Source organism: Tripterygium wilfordii, chromosome 11 (genome assembly GCF_013401445.1).
Source record: "Tripterygium wilfordii isolate XIE 37 chromosome 11, ASM1340144v1, whole genome shotgun sequence".
Lineage (NCBI taxonomy): Eukaryota > Viridiplantae > Streptophyta > Magnoliopsida > Celastrales > Celastraceae > Tripterygium > Tripterygium wilfordii.
In genome coordinates, this window is record NC_052242.1 from 10,197,183 (window position 1) to 10,215,649 (window position 18,467).

Consider the following 18,467-nt stretch of genomic DNA (forward strand, 5'->3'; position numbering starts at 1 on the left):
GGGGGTGTTTCCAACACCGAATACCAACTAGTAGATCCTCATTCCACCTTATGCCCCAACACACATACTAATACAGTAGTTAACCATTCATACTCCGAAGCCCAACCCCCCTCAACTCAAAATACTTCACGTTCCACACAAGCTACAAACCGAAAATCCCCAAACTGGAAAATTAATGAGGATGTGGCACTATGTCAATCTTGGATTCATATTTTTTAGGACCCAATTGTGGGGAATGGTCAAGCTTATGATGCTTTCTGGTTATCCGTTTGGAAAGAATTCAAACAGCGTGTGCCTGGGACAGAACGTCCCCAACGGGCTTGTGAGAATAGATGGGCTTTGATTCAATGTGATGTAACGAAGTGGAGGGCTACGTAACGTGGGTGCATAGAAGTAGGGGCAGTGGGACTAACCCAAATGATGAGGTACTCTTCCATTCATTTAATGGTTACTCATATGTTGGATTGTTTTCTGGTAGTTGTGTTGGTTAAACTTAGTATATTGTATGTCAATGGATTGATACTAATAATAAACCAGTGATGTAGAATGGTGAAATTATGTAATATGTTTTCTGGATTTAAACTTACTGAGTCATATGACAAAGGAAGTCAATTGTCTCTGTATCTTATAATTGCGGATATGATATTCAATTTCTCTTGTTAATCGTCTCTGTTTTTGATGATCACACCACAAGAATTTTCAATTCCCTTATTTGCTTAATTGTGAATAATATTGGGTATGAAGAGAAAGTACAATATATAGATTATTGTTATTGAAGTCTAGCCATTTTGTCAATTTTCAAATCCTTTACTTCAGAGTTTTATTTGTATTGAGTCTACTTTAGATTTCTTAAACTGACCCTAAAGTTAGTAATTGAGGACCACTTTGTGACTTTTAGGATTAAACATAGGGAGATGGTGCAATATGGAAACAGATTTTATATATAATATTTGTGAGGAACCATATCCTATTTCATATTTACATATATGAAAAGCCAAAACATATAAGCTTGATATTAGTGTCATTTTTGTAATCTCAAGCTGCAGAGTGGTTTGTTATATATATATGTATAGATTGAGGTTGGAGAGTTTGGCATCTTATCGCAATTGCATCTTATCTAAACCTTGTTCTGCAAAGTTGGAAGACAAAAGGGAGGCCTTAAAAGGCCAAAGTTTCTTTAAATAGTCAGCAAATCTAATCAAATATTAGTCAAGTATTTGTTAATTGGTTTATGATCTGGTTTTTTTCCAAAAAAAGTATAACATCAGTTCCTAACCAATGGACTTTAATTGAATAAATGCATTTTAATATGAGAACTCATATTCTTTTTTCGCTTTGGCTTTGTATGTGAATTGATGCTTTTGCTCGTGTTTCACTTATTTCTAGCTACAAATTTAACATTGATGCTTTTGACTCTTGTAGTGGGGAGCATGCTATATTCTTTTTAAAAGTGACCATGGTCGGGATTTCAAGTTAATCCATTGTTGGGAAGAACTACGCAAATAGACAAAATGGCATCTTTCCATCGATGAATGACAAAACCGAGGAGACAGTAGAAGAGGTAGGCCTGCAAATTCTGGAATTCAGGCATCAAGCACTCTATCCAGAATGCCATTAGTCAATCCTTCTGCATCTTCACGTCTAGGTTTCGATGGCATAGGTGATTCTAGCAATAATATTAGCATGCCTACAACCCCTACATCTGGTACACCCAACACTGCTTCTAAAAATTCACAGCCTCCTCAAGTCCTACCGGAAAGGCATATTGAACGACCATTAGGGCAAAAATCCACAAAGGATAAACGTAGTCGTTCTGTGGGTACAAGTTCCCAAGCCTCTGATGCTGCAAGTGAAAGATTGCATTCAACCATCTGTGCTTGGAAGCAAAAATCTAAGTCAAGATTAGAATCAATGAAACAAATAAATGAAGAGCAACAGTTCCATGCTATTAAGTTTGCTAAGCTTGAGGAGATTCAAAAGTGTATACAAATAACAAAAGATCTTGTGAATACTGAGAAGGATTTGTTGTCCTTGATGCCAGAACTCCCTACAGATGAGGTCGCTGCTAAAGTCATTGCTAGAATGAGGCAGCTTGATGAGTTGGACAAAGAGCACCAACGTAAGCATCATATAGTTGTTATGATATGCTTGTTATGATTTGTTACATATATTGCATGCCGCTTGTCAATGAAATATGAATTATGGATTTTGATAATTATGACTGTTGGAAGTTGTTGCTTTCAATTGTTGTGGTTTTTGTCGCAACCGGGGTCACGACGCGGACCGGCGATGAAAGGATGGAAAATGATTTAGAGTCGCCACCAATTGATTTAAGTGCAATTGGACACTAGAAAATGGTCTACGAACCAGAGAATAGGTAAGGGGGTCTATTGAGTGTGGGGAAGGTGTTAGGCACCCCACAACTCCCTAAAAGGTTACCTAGATTGATCTATGTGCTTTTTCTTGAAAAGTTGTTTGTCCAATATAAATGGTATTTTGATTTGAAAAAGATAACATAATTAAAGCATAGGCAGGAGCTGAATGTCATCAAGTCCTCCTCCTAATTAACTTCAATTTAGTTACCATTATTTTTTGAGTACAAATGATACCTTAATTTGAAGAGATAACATAATTAAAGCCTAGGCAGGAGCTGAATGTCATCAAGTCCTCCTCCTAATGAACTTTAATCTAGGTATCTAATAAATTAATTTATCATTGTGTTTAGGAATACAAATGACACTTTAATTTGAAGAGATAACATAATTGAAGCCTAGGCAGGAGCTGAATGTCATCAAGTCCTCCTCCTAATGAACTTTAATCTAGGTATCTAATAAATTAATTTATCATTGTGTTTAGGAATACAAATGACACTTTAATTTGAAGAGATAACATAATTGAAGCCTAGGCAGGAGCTGAATGTCATCAAGTCCTCCTCCTAATGAACTTTAATTTAGGTATCTAATAAATTAATTTATCATTGTGTTTAGGAATACAAATGACACTTTTGAAAAGATAACATAATTAAAGCCTAGGCAGGAGCTGAATGTCATCAAGTCCTCCTCCTAATGAACTTTAATTTAAGTATTTAGTAAATTAATTTATCATTGCGTTTGTGAATACAAATAATACTTTAATTTGAATAGATAACATAATTAAAGTTTAGGCAGGAGCTAAATGTCATCAAGTCCTCCTCCTAGTTGACTTTAATGTAGTATCTATTAATTTGTTTATGTGAAAATTTGGTAGAGATGCGGTTATTGAATTGATGGATTGGCAAAACTAAACCCCTAAACATGCATATTAATCACATTAAATATGCAATAAACTAAACTACACTACTTTACACTACCTTTCATTATTTCCACTACCCTATTACATGGCTTACATTTACAAGAATATACATGCCAAATAAAAATGAGATAAAAAATAAAAAGATATAAAAAAAATACAAATACAAATATGGCCACAGAGCCCGGTCCATTACTCAAGCCCAATCCAATCTCCAAATATGTGTTCCGGCCCAAGTCCTCTAAGTTACCTCTTGACCCATGTGATCCACTTAGTCCAAACCCAACATCAAACACAAAAATGGGTTAAAATTGTGCTCAAATGCCATAGAAACTCAAATCAAATCAAGTCCATATACATTATAAGCACACATATACAAACACATATATTCAAATATACCTATACAAATATACAAAACGGGACGTATACATACAAACACAGATACAGAATATATATATATATATGCACGCACTATATATATATATACACACACCCACACACATCTACGCACACACAATGCACACATATACACACGCCCACTGCATATATATGTACACACACACTGCACACCTATATATACATACGCTATACATATATATACATATATTTATCTCTGAAAGAAATGGAATAGCCACTGTATATCAAACACTAGGATCCCAAGCATCCAAACAAAGTATTGCAAACGGACATTAACCAAGGATGTATACTACTGCATGTATCGAAGGATTCAGAGCTACTACCGGGAGTAAATCATGGCATTCAGAGAACAAAACCCAGAGCAACCAAAACCAGATTATCATCAAGACAAAGAGGCCGAGAATGATAGAAATTTGTTCTGATATTTACCTCTCCCGCTTTCCCTTTCCTCTGGTTCTTGCAGCGAAATCTCCCTTTCCTCTCTTTGCTTTCTCTCTTCTTTCTCTTTGTCTTGTGCCGCTACTTCATCTCTCCCAATTGTGTTTTATTTTGTTTTGCTTCACCAAAAACAAAAGTCCCCTTCTCCTCTCACGCCTCCTCTCTTTTATTCTTTTTCTTTCCCCAATTTGTGCCACATTTCTCTCTTTGTCTCCTTCTTTTTTTTTCTTTCCCCAATTTGTGCCATACATTTCTCCCTTTATTCCCCCACTTTCCTTTCTTTTTCTCCTTGTCTTCCTCCTTTTGTTGGCTTTTTTCTCTCATGACCCCCATTTCCTTATTTCTTGGCTTTTTCTTTATTTATTTTTTTAATTATGTCGGCCCCTACTTTTCCCCCAAAAGTCTCCCCTTTTTTCTTTTTTTCTCTTTTCCACCGAAATCCTCCAAACCCTTTTCTTATATATATATTTTTTATTTATTTATTTATTTTTTGTATTTTTGGCCAGACGAAAACCGGTTACTACAGTTTTGTATCTCCTTGTTCTTTCAATTGTTGCTTTCATTTTCAAACACTTACTCAAACCCACTACACATTGCAATTATAGATTGAGGGACCCAATTGGCCCCAGATTTTATAACTTGTCATGGTACTATAGCAGAACACAAATGCAACTGTTGATAATTCATTGTCTCAAAATTCATTAGAAATGCATGGTTAACTCTTTCAAGGCCATAATGCCAACCATTTCCTGCTCACTTGAGGCATTCTATCATTTTTTTTGGCTTTTCAAAGGGAACAAATATAGAAGTGAATCGTGAATACAACCCAATATTATTAACTGTACAATGTTTTTTTTGGTAGGATTTCAGGTTATATTAATATATTATCATCATTTTTCGCATGCATTCGAGCTATGGAATTCTCACCTAGAGCTTCAACAAGAATTTGTGATGAAATGCAAGAGAATAACATTAATCCATGCAACCTCGAGAGTAGGTTCGATGATGTTGAGTCAATGGGGGATCGTACTTGAACAACGAGCAGTGATACTGTGTGCACTATCTGTATAAATGAAACATGCATTTGTGATCATGTGCTTGCATGGTATCCCTTCATTATTACTTGCACTATGTGATAGCCCATTAGTAATGTTTGTAGCCTGCTTGATGGATTACTATTGGGTGTAAGAATGTACTTATTTACTTGCACTATTTCTCAAAATTATGAATTTGTAAGCTGACAATAAGGGGTGATGGATGTTTGTAGTATGCTTGATGGATTTTGTTAATTATTGCACGTTATAGCTGAACTTGTTTTGTGCTTCTGTTGTATGTGAGTTGGATTTTGGTCACTGGTCTTTTGTGTTGAACAAAACATGTATGCTGAGTTGAATTTTGGTCACTGGATATTGGGCTAGTTTGGTAGAGCATTTGCAAAGTAGCAGATATGCCAACAGAAATTGTGGTAATAGAAATGCTGGGCAATTTTAGTAGCAGAAATGCTGGCAGAATACTGAGTAGGTGTTTGGTTGTATTTTTACTATTAACATTTGTGTTGTCTAGCATTTTGTGATAAATTACGTGCAGGCATATTTATTGTATACGCTGTATCAAAACAAACAATTTAATTATTGAAAATAATATAATGACTTTTAAATGAGTTAAAGATAATAATAAATTATCAATTTATTTTATTTATTATTTAATTTATCTTAGAAATTCAGTCGTGGAACAACTAAGTATCGTCTAATTACAATATCCTACCGGTAGGATACATAAGTATCATATCACTAGGATACATACCGTATCCTACCGATAGGATAGTCCTATCATACAAATAATAAATAATGTATTATACATTTTAGTTGTATACGCTGTATCCAAACATACAAATAATAAATAATGTAATTAATCAATTATCAATTTAATTTAATTTTATTTATTTATTTATTAAATGAGAAGGACGAGTAAGACAGTAACTGTACCAATTTTATTTATTTATTTATTCAGTACAAGCAAGACGGTAACTAGAGGTGAGAGTCGAGTTCGTAACTTAAGTCAAATAAGGGTATATTTGACATATCAATAATAGACTTGGGACAAAATAGGAAAAAGCTTGTCAAAAATTATGAAATTGTACAAAGTTTAAGCATTTTAAAAGTAGTAGAAATGCTCTATAAAAATACCTCGGATAGGTGCCAACAAATTATTGTTTGGATGACACGAAGCATTTAGTATAAATGCTCCAAAAAAAGCTCATCCAAACGGGCCCATTGAAAAAACATGTATGCTGAGTTGAATTTTGGTCACTGGATATTGAATTTGTTAGTTCATGGGGTTTATCAATATTCAAAGACTACCATAATTAATTGATTTACATACTATATAACAACAGTTGAGGGCCATACCCCCCTTCATTATTGTGTTAAATAAATATAAAGTTTACATAAGGGTAATTTCTCCCCCAAAGTTGGACCATAAATTTTCCATTAAGTCATGCCTAAGCATACCGTTAATGGACCGATCACGTACTCGTTCCATACGTGAGCGTATGAAGCATCCTAGTAGTTGTTCATCATGCTCTAGTAAACCATCTGGTAGAATTTCACCAGCTACAGGCTGCCAAGGCTTGATATTAGCATGCCTCTCGTCCTCTCCTATCATGTTATGCAGTATAATGCAACAATTCATGATGTTTGTAACAGTTTCTTCATCCCAGAATCGTATGGGTCCTTGAGTTATCGCCCATTTTGCTTGCAACACCCCAAAAGCTCATTCCACATCCTTGCGGGCCGTTTCTTGTTTTTTTGCAAAATGTTTCTCCTTTTAGGTCCTTGGGTGCTTGATCGATTGTATCAATCTTGCATAGTGAGGGTATATGCAATCAATGAGGTAGTACGGAATATGGTATACCCTACCATTTACTTCATACGGGATGTTTGGAGTTTGACATCGGATGAACCTGTTGAAGAGAGGTGAGTGATCTAAAACAGATATATCATTATATGTACCAGGCATACCGAAGAATGAATGCCAAATCCAAAGGTCTTAAGATGCGACAGCCTCTAGGACCATGGTAGGTCTACCATAGTGTCCAACATACTGACCGTGCTAAGCAGTGGGACAGTTACGCCATTCCTAATGCATACAATCTAATGAACCAATCATACCAAGAAAACCATGAGACTTATTTTCTTCTAGTAAATGAGAAAGGTCTCTTTGATTCGGAGCTCGTAAGTACTGATCTGAGTACAACTCGATAATAGTTTTGCAAAATATACGAACTGTTTCTAAAGTTGTAGTCTCTGCAATGCATAAAGCTTCATTCTCACGATCGATTGGGTTGCCGTAAGCCAGAATCTGCAATGCTGCTGTAATTTTTTGGATTGAAGAAAACCCAGCCCTACCTGTGCAATCATATCTCAGCTGAAAGTATGGTTGAGCTGCTTCTAAGTCGATTCGGATCCAATGGAACAACTCAATTCTCATGTGAAACCGACGTCGAAACATGCGTGGTGGGTAAATACAGTCAACAGCGAAGTATTTTTTGACAAGATGCTCATGCGCTTTTGCACGATCTCTATTAATGAAAGATCGTGTATTAATTCGTGGTAGCTCGGGCTCGGACTCCTCTACTTTTGCAAGCGCATGCTCAAGCAAGGCAATGTCGTCGAGCTCTTGTTGTTGTAGAGACATAAAATCCTCCAAAAATTATGATTGGAAGCGCCAGTTTGATGGACCTGCCATTTAATTGGGTAAAAGAGATGAGACAACTAGGATGTTGCACAAATGTATAAAACTATGAATTGGCTTATAAAGATAAATCATGAACGAAGGGAATATAATGCAATGATGGCTTTGAAGGACATTGGCTCAAATGAACTTTAAATTCATTGGCATGAATAATTTCTAGCATGACCATGAGTGAATATTGACAATACAAACACATAATAGAGATTCCCTCAATTAAAACAATTAAAACGTGTGTGTCTTCATTATTGGTGGGATAGATTTAATTGAAAATTAGGGCATGTTTTAATAATAAATAAAATTATATTAATAATTAACTGTAAAAATTTACAGTTGTATCAATACAAAATTTCTATTACCATATACCATTCCAACTAGGAGGGAAAAGATGGAGGGAATGATAGGTTGGTGGTTGGTAGTTTATGTATTTTATAGCACTTGAGATTTGGTTCCATTGTTGGGTGTGTAGTATAAAAAAACTTGAAAACACAAATGTTGCACAAATTTTTAGGTATTTCAAGTGTTGAATTACTCCTCACCATGGTGGAGGCTCTAAATTGACATATTCACACGATCTTGGATAATTGTCAATCACTCTCTCTATTATTGGATGAACTAAAATTAAGCCAAAAAAGAAATAAATTTTTTTAAGGAAAAGGAAAGGAATTTATAGATTCACGAGATCCTGGATACTTGTCGGTCGGGTTCATGCAATATTTGGTCAATTGATAATTTTTCAATTTAGTCCCTCAATGTTCAAACGTTTCAACTTAAGAACTCAAAGTTTAAAATTGTTTCAATTTGCACAATCGAGCAAGTTGTGGACATCTCGGGTAGTCAAACTCGTGACGGGGCCGACAAAAGTCACGAGTTTACCGCTTGAACATTGAGAAATCTGTCTGAATGAAATTGGAACAATTTAAATTTTAAATTACTAATTTGGAATGTTTGAACATACAAAATTGTAAAATGACAAATCTTTCAATCACTAAAAGTTACATTAAGCCCTGTTGGTCACCCTCCCAATCACGGATCCGGGGGATCTCAAATTCTGACTTAATTTGAGAGTCTAAAATTCTTCAATCCATACCATTCATTTAATCCAAGGAGAGATAATCAGCTACGAGTTCACTTTAGTTTTAGGGTTTCTATCCATGTTATAATTTTAAATTTCAAAAAAGTGTTTGGGTTACAACAAATTTCTCTCTTCCCTTCCTCCAAGCGTCGCCGACAATATCTCCGCTCAACGTTTCTCAACAACCCCAATTAGCTACGGCCACGATTAAAAGTTTTAGCAATACATGAGCCAATAGGATGCTTTGTGAACTGTGATAGTGTGATACATTGTAAATTCAATTATGTTTTGGAGGCCAAGAGCTTGGGAGTCCCATTGATGGCAGTGCCACAATGGAATGATCAAACGTACCTTCTGTATATAATGAAGTTGTGGAAAAATTGAGATATGATTATCTGTTCACCTTTATCTGAACCTTAATTTCAGTTGTATATGCATAGCAGCTCATGGATCATTTGAACTAGCTACGGTAAAACAGAAGTCGAACGAGTCTAAGACAGGAAAAGAAATTGCAAACGAATCAATTGAGTGTAGATTTATCATTTATGAAGCGATGCAAATGTAGATGCTCACAATACTCGGAAGCTTGTTCTTCTATTGTAGGAAGGATAAAATTGCATCAGCCAAATTTTTGGGAGGGAAGAGTCTTGAAATTGAAATGGGAGTAGAGTTGTGGCTAATTATATCTCATTGGATTAAACGGATGGTCCAAATTGCAGAATTTTAGATTCTCAAATTAAGTTGGAATTTGACCAAATCCCCCAATAACTGGGGAAACTAAAATTAAGCCAAAAAGAAATAAAATTTTTAAAAGAAAAAAAGAAAGAAATTGATAGATTCACCGTTCACGCCAATTACTGAATTGAATCCCTGCCTGTCAACTCCCCCAATTTTCTTTTTCTTTCCTTCCTTCCTTTTCAGTTTCTTTTTGCCGTCGCACTCTCTCCTTTCTTTCCTTTTTCAAATAATAAATTGTAAAACTCTGTGGACTAGTATTTATATATCAACCACTCTCTCGTGCTTTCTCTCCCTCTCTAGACGGCGCACTTCATCTCTCCGTGAATCCCATTCTCCTCTCAGTATCTTCGATCGCTTCTCCGAATCATCTTCATGGAGGAAGCTAAGGGTAATTTATTCACACTGGGAATTGCAGCTATGGATTTTATATTCTCTCTGGGTTTTTTTGTGGTGTGTTTGTCATTTTTTTTTTCTTCAATGTTTCTTGGAATTTTTCATGGAAACCCAGTTCCTCTGATTCCTTGGAGACATGATATCATATGTGAAATCAGATGTGTAAGGCTACTTGTTGTTTCTCTGAAATTGGTTTCTGATTTTCTTTATTTGTCTTTCAAGCAGATAGGTAAATGAAATGAGGCACAAACCATGTTGGGAATATGAATTCCTGTGTTCTTTTCTTGAAGTTCCTGTTTTTTTTTATGTACAGTTGGGTGGAGTATTTTGTAGACAAATAGATCAATGGGGCTTATGAGGGTGAGACAGATCTTAATTTTAGCAATTAAGGAATAGTTTAATGCTGTCTTTGAGTTAGACAGTAGTTGAATACAACATGTTCAATGACATTGGACCTAGATATTGTTTAAGGATTAGAGTCGCAATCTTCTGTACCAATTTTTATGAAGCTTCTAAATCATATTTCTCTTTCTGTTTATTTCTGTTTTGCCTTCATTCTTATTCAATAGTGGTGGAAGCTAAAGATGGAACTATCTCGGTGGCTTCTGCTTTTTCTGGTCATCAAGAAGGTAATACTGAGCTGCTACCCTATCTCATATTTTAATCTTCTTCTGACTAATAAGTACCTTTGTCGCCAAATAGTCTCATTTTGTCATCTTCAGCGCCACAAAGTAACATTAAATGAAACTATTACTACTGATGTGTATCAATTAATTTGATCATGAGGTTTATTATGCTCATTGGGAAAATAATGTCTACGCATTTTATCATTTTTTTTTTCTTTCCATTAACTTGGAGATGCTTCTATACATGCTCTCTTTAAGGTCTTCCCAACACAGATTATATTCTTTGTGTTATAAAGATGTATGCTTTTCCATCCTTTTTGGTATAAGGGTGACACCCCTTGGTCCTTCTTTGCACGAAAGTTCATCATTTGCTTTACAATTTCCAAAACATTATGCTTGTATGTGACAAATTTCCCTTTGTCGGTTCTTCAACCAGCTGTGCAGGATAGAGACCACAAATTCTTGTCAAAAGCAGTAGGAGAAGCATATCAAGGAGTTGAAAATGGGGATGGCGGTCCATTTGGTGCAGTTGTTGTTCGTAATGACGAGGTAGTTGCGAGTTGTCATAACATGGTTTTGAAACACACAGATCCAACTGCACATGCAGAGGTTACAGCCATCAGAGAGGTTAGACTTAAAAATCAGCATACATTGTTCTCTGATTTGTTGCTTGCTTATTACAATGTGAAGTGCCAATTGCTCAAGCAGTTTTTACTGCCGAGGGATTTTAGTTTGTGGAGACTCTTTTTAATAAATAAAATGAGAGTTTTGAATAATATTAATAATCATAAAAGAAATATTTTAATATGCACAAGACTGTTCAAGAACCACATTATTGGTAAAGATTCATAAAGTTGACACCCAGAACCTGTTTTGAATTATATATAGTCCTTGAGATGAAAAAGAAATTATATATTAGTTGGAAAAATTATAGTGAATTGCAGCTCGAAAATGTTTAAACTTTACTAATGGGGCACGTTGAAGTGAGATTTTGGATACTATATTGAGCAATTGGTTTCCAATGTGCCTTTTCATGCATATAAATCCCCTCTTGTTATGTTCTGTTATGTGTTAATAAATGGCTACAGTGAGAACAGGAAGAATGATAACTGCGAGGGTGAGTGTTTTATCATGAGAATGGCTCATATCACTGGTCTTGCATCTTGATGGTTCTTTTATGTGGAACCTCTGGGTCATCTATCAGATATGAAAACCTACTTGCAACCTCACAAACTCTCTCTATCAAAACATTGAAATACATGAAGCTGAAGCATCTATAATTACTTGTGGCAGCTTGTTGAATTAGTCACCTTTTTTCCCCTTGTCACATACTTATTCTGCTAATCAATGTTGTTTTTAGATTTCAATTCTCAAAAGACAAGTCTGAGATTTTATACATAACAGCATAAAACTATTTTCATGCAATCTAGGCACTGCTACATTGTCAATTCTTAAAACAGTGTATCGTAAATGCTAACTTATAGTTTTAGACATAACAGCATAAAACTATTTTCATGCAATCTAGGCACTGCTATTCCATAACTGCTTTAGACATGGCGTTAGGGGAGAGTGTGTTGATATACATATGTAACAAGGGCATTATATTGCTGCAATCACCTCAAGGCCTAACCTAATCTACTGGGGAGAAGAAAACAGTAGCAGCAGTGATTGAACCTTGTTACTGGGGAATTCAATCTGTTAATGGATATACGTTTTCATGATTTCAACCAAGTGAAAGCAGTGAAGTTTGTAATGTTTGTGCCCTATTTTTTTTTTAATAAGTTATTCTGTTTTATTATTATTATTATCATTAGCATGAGAGGACTCAATTTGAGATCCAATCATGGTTCAAGTCCTAAGGTGTAAGTTACCACTATGCCAAAAGCTCCTTGGTTTGTTTCTGTACTAAATTTTGACTTAGTCCTGCACATTCTGCAAGTATCAGAGTTTTGTTTTTTTCACAATTCACAATGTTGTTTCTTTGTTATTTTGGACTTGAATTTCATCAAATCTTTGACTATTCGACATGCTCTATGCCTGTACCTTTTATATCTAATTGCTGATAATGTCTTTTTATAGGCATGTAAGAAGCTCAATCAGATTGAGCTATCGGACTGTGAAATATATGCCTCCTGTGAGCCTTGTCCGATGTGTTTTGGTGCCATCCATCTTTCAAGAGTCAAGGTAAAATTCCAGAACTACACTAGGGAAATTCTTTACGTCTGAGTTTCATTTCATCCTTTGCATTGCTGATTTTTGTGTTGTCTTTGCTATTATTCCACAACAGAGGTTGGTCTATGGAGCGGAAGCTGAAGCAGCTATAGCTATTGGGTTCGATGATTTTATTGCCGATGCATTGAGAGGTACCGGGTTTTATCAAAAGGCTCAGTTGGAGATCAAAAAAGCTGATGGAAATGGTGCCATCATTGCTGAACAAGTGTTTGAGAAAACGAAGGAAAAATTTACTATGTATTAACTCCTTCATCCAGTTTATTGATTGACAATACAGGGGAAAAAACAGGAGAAAAAGAAATCTAATTTATTGTCTCATTTCTATATGTTGTTCTGCCGCCTTCATGATTATCTGTGTTTATGTTACATGCCATTATAATTTTCAGTGACTTAATTTTAAAAATAAAAAATACAGGTCTCCTATTGGAAACATCTGCAGTAAACCTTTGGAAATAACTTTTTTTTTCAAAAAATATTTTCTTGATTGATATCATGAATGATCATTCATTGTTATTACTATCTTTTTTTGTGGAGAAACAGTGATGGTGTACGTGACTGTGACTACACAAATCATTTGCTATGTTGCTTTTGGAAAATTACAATACGAAATTTCGGATGAACGAGAGGGAAGACAAATGAATTATAACTTCTTCTTTTTTTATCAGACAAATGAATTATAGCTGCATATGCGAGTCTCGGTATCCATCATTTATCAGAATAAATCCATCATTTATCAGAATAAAGAACCATAAAAAAAAAAAAAAAGCCATTACATTAAAGGCATGAAAAACAATTGTGCACAAACATCAGTTTCAAAACAACCTGAAATTGCAATTTTGCAATCCTCGTGGATTATATCATGCTAAATTCATAATAACATAATGAAAGCACAAGTTTTCTTACGATAACCACACAGAGCTGTACGGCCACCGATGTCTGCAAACTTTAGGAAATAAATCGACAGATTTTCAACAGTAAAAGTATTTCCTTGTACAAAATGCAGCTCTTTCAAGCCTTTTTTCAACTCTCTGCTCGCATCCCTAGCAACAAATCCCTCCGCAAGCATATACTGAAACACGGGACTTTCAAAACTTAAATTATGAAATCCCAAACTTCTCTACCATGAGTAGTAAGCAACAAATGCTACATTATTCAGAATGAACCTGACTATAGAAGGTTCTGATAATATTTTTACCATTGCTATCTTTATGATAGTAGTAACAGCATCCAGAAATTTCAGAACTGTGTCTATACTCTATAATTTCGTTTATTAAACTGCTTTTCCTAATGCAGTAGTTTCTGAAATTAACCCAACGTGTAATATAAATTCTTTGATACTGCAACTTCAATGAAATCAAAAAAGTTCAGACTCTACTATAGGTTTCTGACCACATTTTCCATAAGACCCTCTAGCTCTTCCTTCTCCGAGCCCGGGTTATGGAAGAAGGAGAAGAAGGGACCAAGAAGAAGGTATCAGCAACAAGAGGGTTTATTACGGGACAGCTCGTGATGTTCATATCCCGAATTAGCATATTTTTTTGTTCTACGCCTCGTGACTCTTCCTCAGCCAGGCTTGGGCAGAATAGCATAGTAAAGCAAGTACAAGTAGTAGTAGCATAGATACTACATTTTCCAACTCCATTGCAGCATCCACAACTCCTTTGCGGGCTCCATAGCAAGAAATTATAACATATGATTGCCCGGTTGGTTAAATGCAATGAGAATAGTAATTCACTATTCTTAACAATAGGGCCTGGAGATGTCTTGGTTCATCATGCTATTGCTCTGATTTACATACAACTACATTAATCTATATGCACAAGCTAAAAATAAGTCACAAAAACTTCTTGTTGAACTGTCAGAATAAACATTCCAGCAGTTCTTTGATTAAACCATCCCTTTTATCCTACCAAAAAATCCAACTTAGGCAGCAGCAGCCCACGACCTTTATGGCTTTATTCCATAAGACTGCTACTAAAGGCTCAACTTTATCAGACAATTTGCATCTTGTTCAAAGTGCCATTAGAATTCATATTACATATGAATCGATGATATGCAAAAACTTTATCTTTGGCTAAGCAAAGTAGAAAAAGAAACAAAACAAAGTAAAGTACTGAAAACACAAAAACTAGTAAAGGTTTCCTAGGATTTATAAATTTACCCTTTTCTATAACATATCAATAAAATCCCCATACAATATCGAAAGGATATCACTCACTTTAAAAAAGGCCTGCAAATAAGCTTCTCCTTGGATTGTAGATAACTTCATTTCCAATTGGCACAAATCCCTCCGAGAGAATTAGACTCAGGATTAACAAAATAATGGGGGAACAGTGTTTAGTATCAGAATTTAACTTAATGCTTTATTTTCATTCGCTGCATCCTATTAAAACTTTTGGGCCAAAACCAAAATTTACTGAGGTAAAATTTTCTATTGAGAAATGGAACTTCTAAAGACCAACCTGCCAATAAACAGACTGAAACCCAAACCAAACCAAACCAAAAGAACCTCTCCCCCAAACCCACCATCCCAACTACATAGATATTTCACAAACATAAGCAAGTAATTAAGAAGTCAATTAGAAAGAATATACAAAGAAAATTGTCTCTTCAGACAATGCAGAAATGGGATCTCCTCACAACAATGCCTCAGATGAGTATTGAAAGTTACTAATGCAAACGTTAAAAACAGAACAAATTTTTGTAAAAATTATGAAGAAAGTAAAAGCCTGTATTCATCTGTCAGCTGCGTCTTTATTACACAGTCATTTCGCTTTATGTATATCAAGCCAGTATCTACACATATCATGAAACCTGAACAAACTACCAAGACACTAAACAATTCTAAAAGTCATTATTCAACAACCGTTTATGGGAAACCCCAAATAACAAGAATAAACCCAAAATGCAAATGCCGCCTCTAACCTTAACAACCATGAATTAATAAAAAGGAAAATCTTTATAACTTACTACGAAATCCCGTTGTAATCATCCACCTGCAGACCTCAACTCCTCAAGAGCTGCCTTAATCTGGTCTTGAACCAACTCCAAGCGCTTTGAATAAACTTCCAACTCCATTATCTGCTGCTTCCTCCACCTCTCATCCATCACTTCACCACCAAAACTCACCTGCCCACCAAAACTCAATGGCATTGCATTCATAGCCAAAGCCCCCAATCCCCTCCCTGCCCCTACAGACGGTCCTCCCAACCCCATTGCACCACCCAAGAGCTCCTTAAACAATGGGGACAAGCAGCTCTTGACTGTCTCCTCTATCAAACTCGATACATTCCCATTGTTATTAGCATTATTATTGTTAGTATTGTTGCTATTATAATTATTTAACACAAACTCGTCATTCACGGCCCGCCTATCATCAACCTTAGCGCCACCGCTTGATTTTGGCCGGGACCGCTTTCTCGACTTGGGCGTCGCCTTCCGGTCACCAAAATCCTCGGTTTTCACCTCGACATCAACCGGATTAGCGTTAGGATTCCCCTCATCGTCATCCAAAACCGTATTGTCTTTGCTCCAGATCTTGCGCGATATCTCAAAGGTTGCCTGATCGTGAGGACTCTTGAAGGAGAACTCTTTCCCTGAACTGATCTTGTTAACCACGTTGCGGTACTTCTTCTTCAGACGTCGCAGTTTCTCCACCAGCTGGTTCTTGTTGAAATCGAGCTGGAGCTTCGACTTTATCTGGTCATAAAACAACGTCGTATCCTGATGATGCGCGTTGCCTCCGCGCTGTGCGGTGTATTCCAAGAACCCCTGAAGGAGCTCGATCTCGTCCTCGTCCGTCCACAGCCGTTGAAACAGACGTCTGGAATCATCCATTTGTGGCAGCGGCTGCGGTTTTTTGATATCATTTTGGACAACTAACGTTTCACCAACGCGCTGTCGCTTCGGATCGGGCTCAGATTGGTTGACGATGGCGGTCGGAAAGTCGTTGATATCAACAGCAGTACTGGGCATAACGGAAGAGATAGGGACAGCAACGGTCACGGCAGGGGTGGAGGAGTTGATAGTTGCGGTCGGGATACTGGAAGCGGAAGCAGCGACGGTGGCGTTGGCTGTGCCGGTGCGGAATGAAGTGGAAGGGGAAGGAAAGTTAAGGTCGTCTTCTTCGTCTTCTTCCTCTTCAATTAAAACGTCGTCGTTGTCGAGATCGTCATCGTCTTGAGACTGGGAGTCGTCGTCGTCGTCGTCGTCGAGGTCCTCTTCGGGGAAAACGGTGTCGTCATGCTCTGATGCCATGAGAGGGCGTAGTGGGTGAGTTAGGCCGAGAGAGAGGGGGACGTCACGAGGATTCGTTGAGATTGGCGTGTTGGACTTCTTATTATTGGTGGAGTCGATGGCTCTCACGCACGCGCCTTTTACTTTAGGACGATTATCACTAAATATGAAATGTCATTGGATATCATTGGAGCGATTTACATTGGATAACAATTAATTAATTAGGTTAACAAAAATGAAAAACAAATCCTACCAAATATGAAATGTCATTGGATATCATTGTGTTTATGCGAACATTGACCTCACAAGTCAATTGACACGTGTCAAGATGGCCCCACAGTTTGCAAAGGACAACCAATCTCCTGGTGACATGTGGAAGACGTATGATCGTTTGTTTTGCAAGTTTTTGATTGATTTTTAGTCTGAAATCTAGGAGGTAATTCCCCGAAATTAGGATTGTTTGAGATTTAGTGTCTAAAAGGTTACAAATCAGGAAATTGTGGTCTTAACGGATTAGTCTTTTCAAAAATGGTTTGTTGAAGAATAACCGAGATTTCAACAAGATTATCTCAAAGAGAGTTCAGGAGAAATGGGAGTCTGTTAGCTGAACATTCTTAATTTCTCTCAAACTTGTTTCCAGCTGAAACACGATGCTACGAAGCATTAGTCACGTTCGTCTTACACATCAAAGGACAACACATTTTTACATAATCTTTCTTGTAGAAGCATTAATAGAATGGTTGTCGATAGTCATGTTCCCATATATTCAAGCCTGAAGACCCGCAAAGTGGAGACTACCACAACCTCCAAGAACGTCCGCATTCTCCTTGAAGAAGATGCACAACTAGAGAGAGGTTACCATAATCCCCATATCCAGGGGAGAGTTGTAGTTGAAGACCATTAACTCAACCATTCAAGGAAGCAATCTCAAGGCAGTTTTACCACGATCCCCACGACAAAGTTCGCAAAGTAAGTACCAAAAAAGCAGGAGAAGAGACATCGTTTGACACTATAAAAGAAGAAAGAAGAGAAGTTTACAAACACCTCGCGTCAAACACAGACCCAGCATCTTCAATCATTTATTGCTTTCTTAGGCATGACTCCGGCTACTTATCTTTTTTACTTAGCATGGTTCCGGCCAATTATTTTTAAATTTGTCTCTTCTTTTTTCACAGCCCTTGCGGTTATGTCTTTATTTAGCTTGTAAAACACGTCTACATCCAAGGATGTATTTATATTCATTGAAATTCTTGATGCACTCTAGCAATGTATTG

The 18,467-nt window shown here is 36.5% G+C and overlaps 4 protein-coding genes across 4 annotated transcripts; 2 read left to right on the forward strand and 2 right to left on the reverse strand.

Moving 5' to 3' along the window:
* The first annotated feature begins 1,156 nt into the window (after window positions 1–1,156).
* On the forward strand, window positions 1,157–5,453 carry LOC120009718. Its single transcript, XM_038860408.1, has 2 exons — window positions 1,157–2,118; window positions 5,046–5,453. The coding sequence occupies exons 1-2, from the start codon at window positions 1,609–1,611 to the stop codon at window positions 5,175–5,177; spliced, it is 642 nt and encodes a 213-aa protein (XP_038716336.1). The 5' UTR covers window positions 1,157–1,608; the 3' UTR covers window positions 5,178–5,453.
* A 1,828-nt stretch (window positions 5,454–7,281) lies between these two features.
* LOC120008777 lies at window positions 7,282–7,839 on the reverse strand. The gene has a single exon (XM_038859151.1). The coding sequence runs from the start codon at window positions 7,837–7,839 to the stop codon at window positions 7,282–7,284; it is 558 nt and encodes a 185-aa protein (XP_038715079.1).
* A 2,035-nt stretch (window positions 7,840–9,874) lies between these two features.
* Window positions 9,875–13,283, forward strand: LOC120009024 (guanosine deaminase). The gene is made up of 5 exons (XM_038859451.1): window positions 9,875–10,094; window positions 10,669–10,728; window positions 11,162–11,352; window positions 12,805–12,909; window positions 13,013–13,283. The coding sequence occupies exons 1-5, from the start codon at window positions 10,079–10,081 to the stop codon at window positions 13,199–13,201; spliced, it is 561 nt and encodes a 186-aa protein (XP_038715379.1). The 5' UTR covers window positions 9,875–10,078; the 3' UTR covers window positions 13,202–13,283.
* Window positions 13,284–15,643: 2,360 nt separating this feature from the next.
* On the reverse strand, window positions 15,644–17,315 carry LOC120009782 (probable transcription factor At3g04930). The gene has a single exon (XM_038860483.1). It carries the CDS (start codon window positions 17,212–17,214, stop codon window positions 15,946–15,948), a length of 1,269 nt encoding a protein of 422 aa, XP_038716411.1. The 5' UTR covers window positions 17,215–17,315; the 3' UTR covers window positions 15,644–15,945.
* Window positions 17,316–18,467: the final 1,152 nt, after the last annotated feature.

What these genes read in the sequence shown, in the direction of transcription:
- LOC120009718 (XM_038860408.1), top strand. Translation starts at nt 1,609, where the DNA reads ATGCCATTAGTCAATCCTTCTGCATCTTCACGTCTAGGTTTCGATGGC. An exon ending in AGTTGGACAAAGAGCACCAA is followed by an intron (nt 2,119 to 5,045) that starts CGTAAGCATCAT and finishes TCATTTTTCGCA; the next exon opens with TGCATTCGAGCTATGGAATT.
- LOC120008777 (XM_038859151.1), bottom strand. Translation starts at nt 7,839, where the DNA reads ATGTCTCTACAACAACAAGAGCTCGACGACATTGCCTTGCTTGAGCAT.
- LOC120009024 (XM_038859451.1), top strand. An exon ending in AGGTTACAGCCATCAGAGAG is followed by an intron (nt 11,353 to 12,804) that starts GTTAGACTTAAA and finishes GTCTTTTTATAG; the next exon opens with GCATGTAAGAAGCTCAATCA. An exon ending in TCCATCTTTCAAGAGTCAAG is followed by an intron (nt 12,910 to 13,012) that starts GTAAAATTCCAG and finishes ATTCCACAACAG; the next exon opens with AGGTTGGTCTATGGAGCGGA.
- LOC120009782 (XM_038860483.1), bottom strand. Translation starts at nt 17,214, where the DNA reads ATGGCATCAGAGCATGACGACACCGTTTTCCCCGAAGAGGACCTCGAC.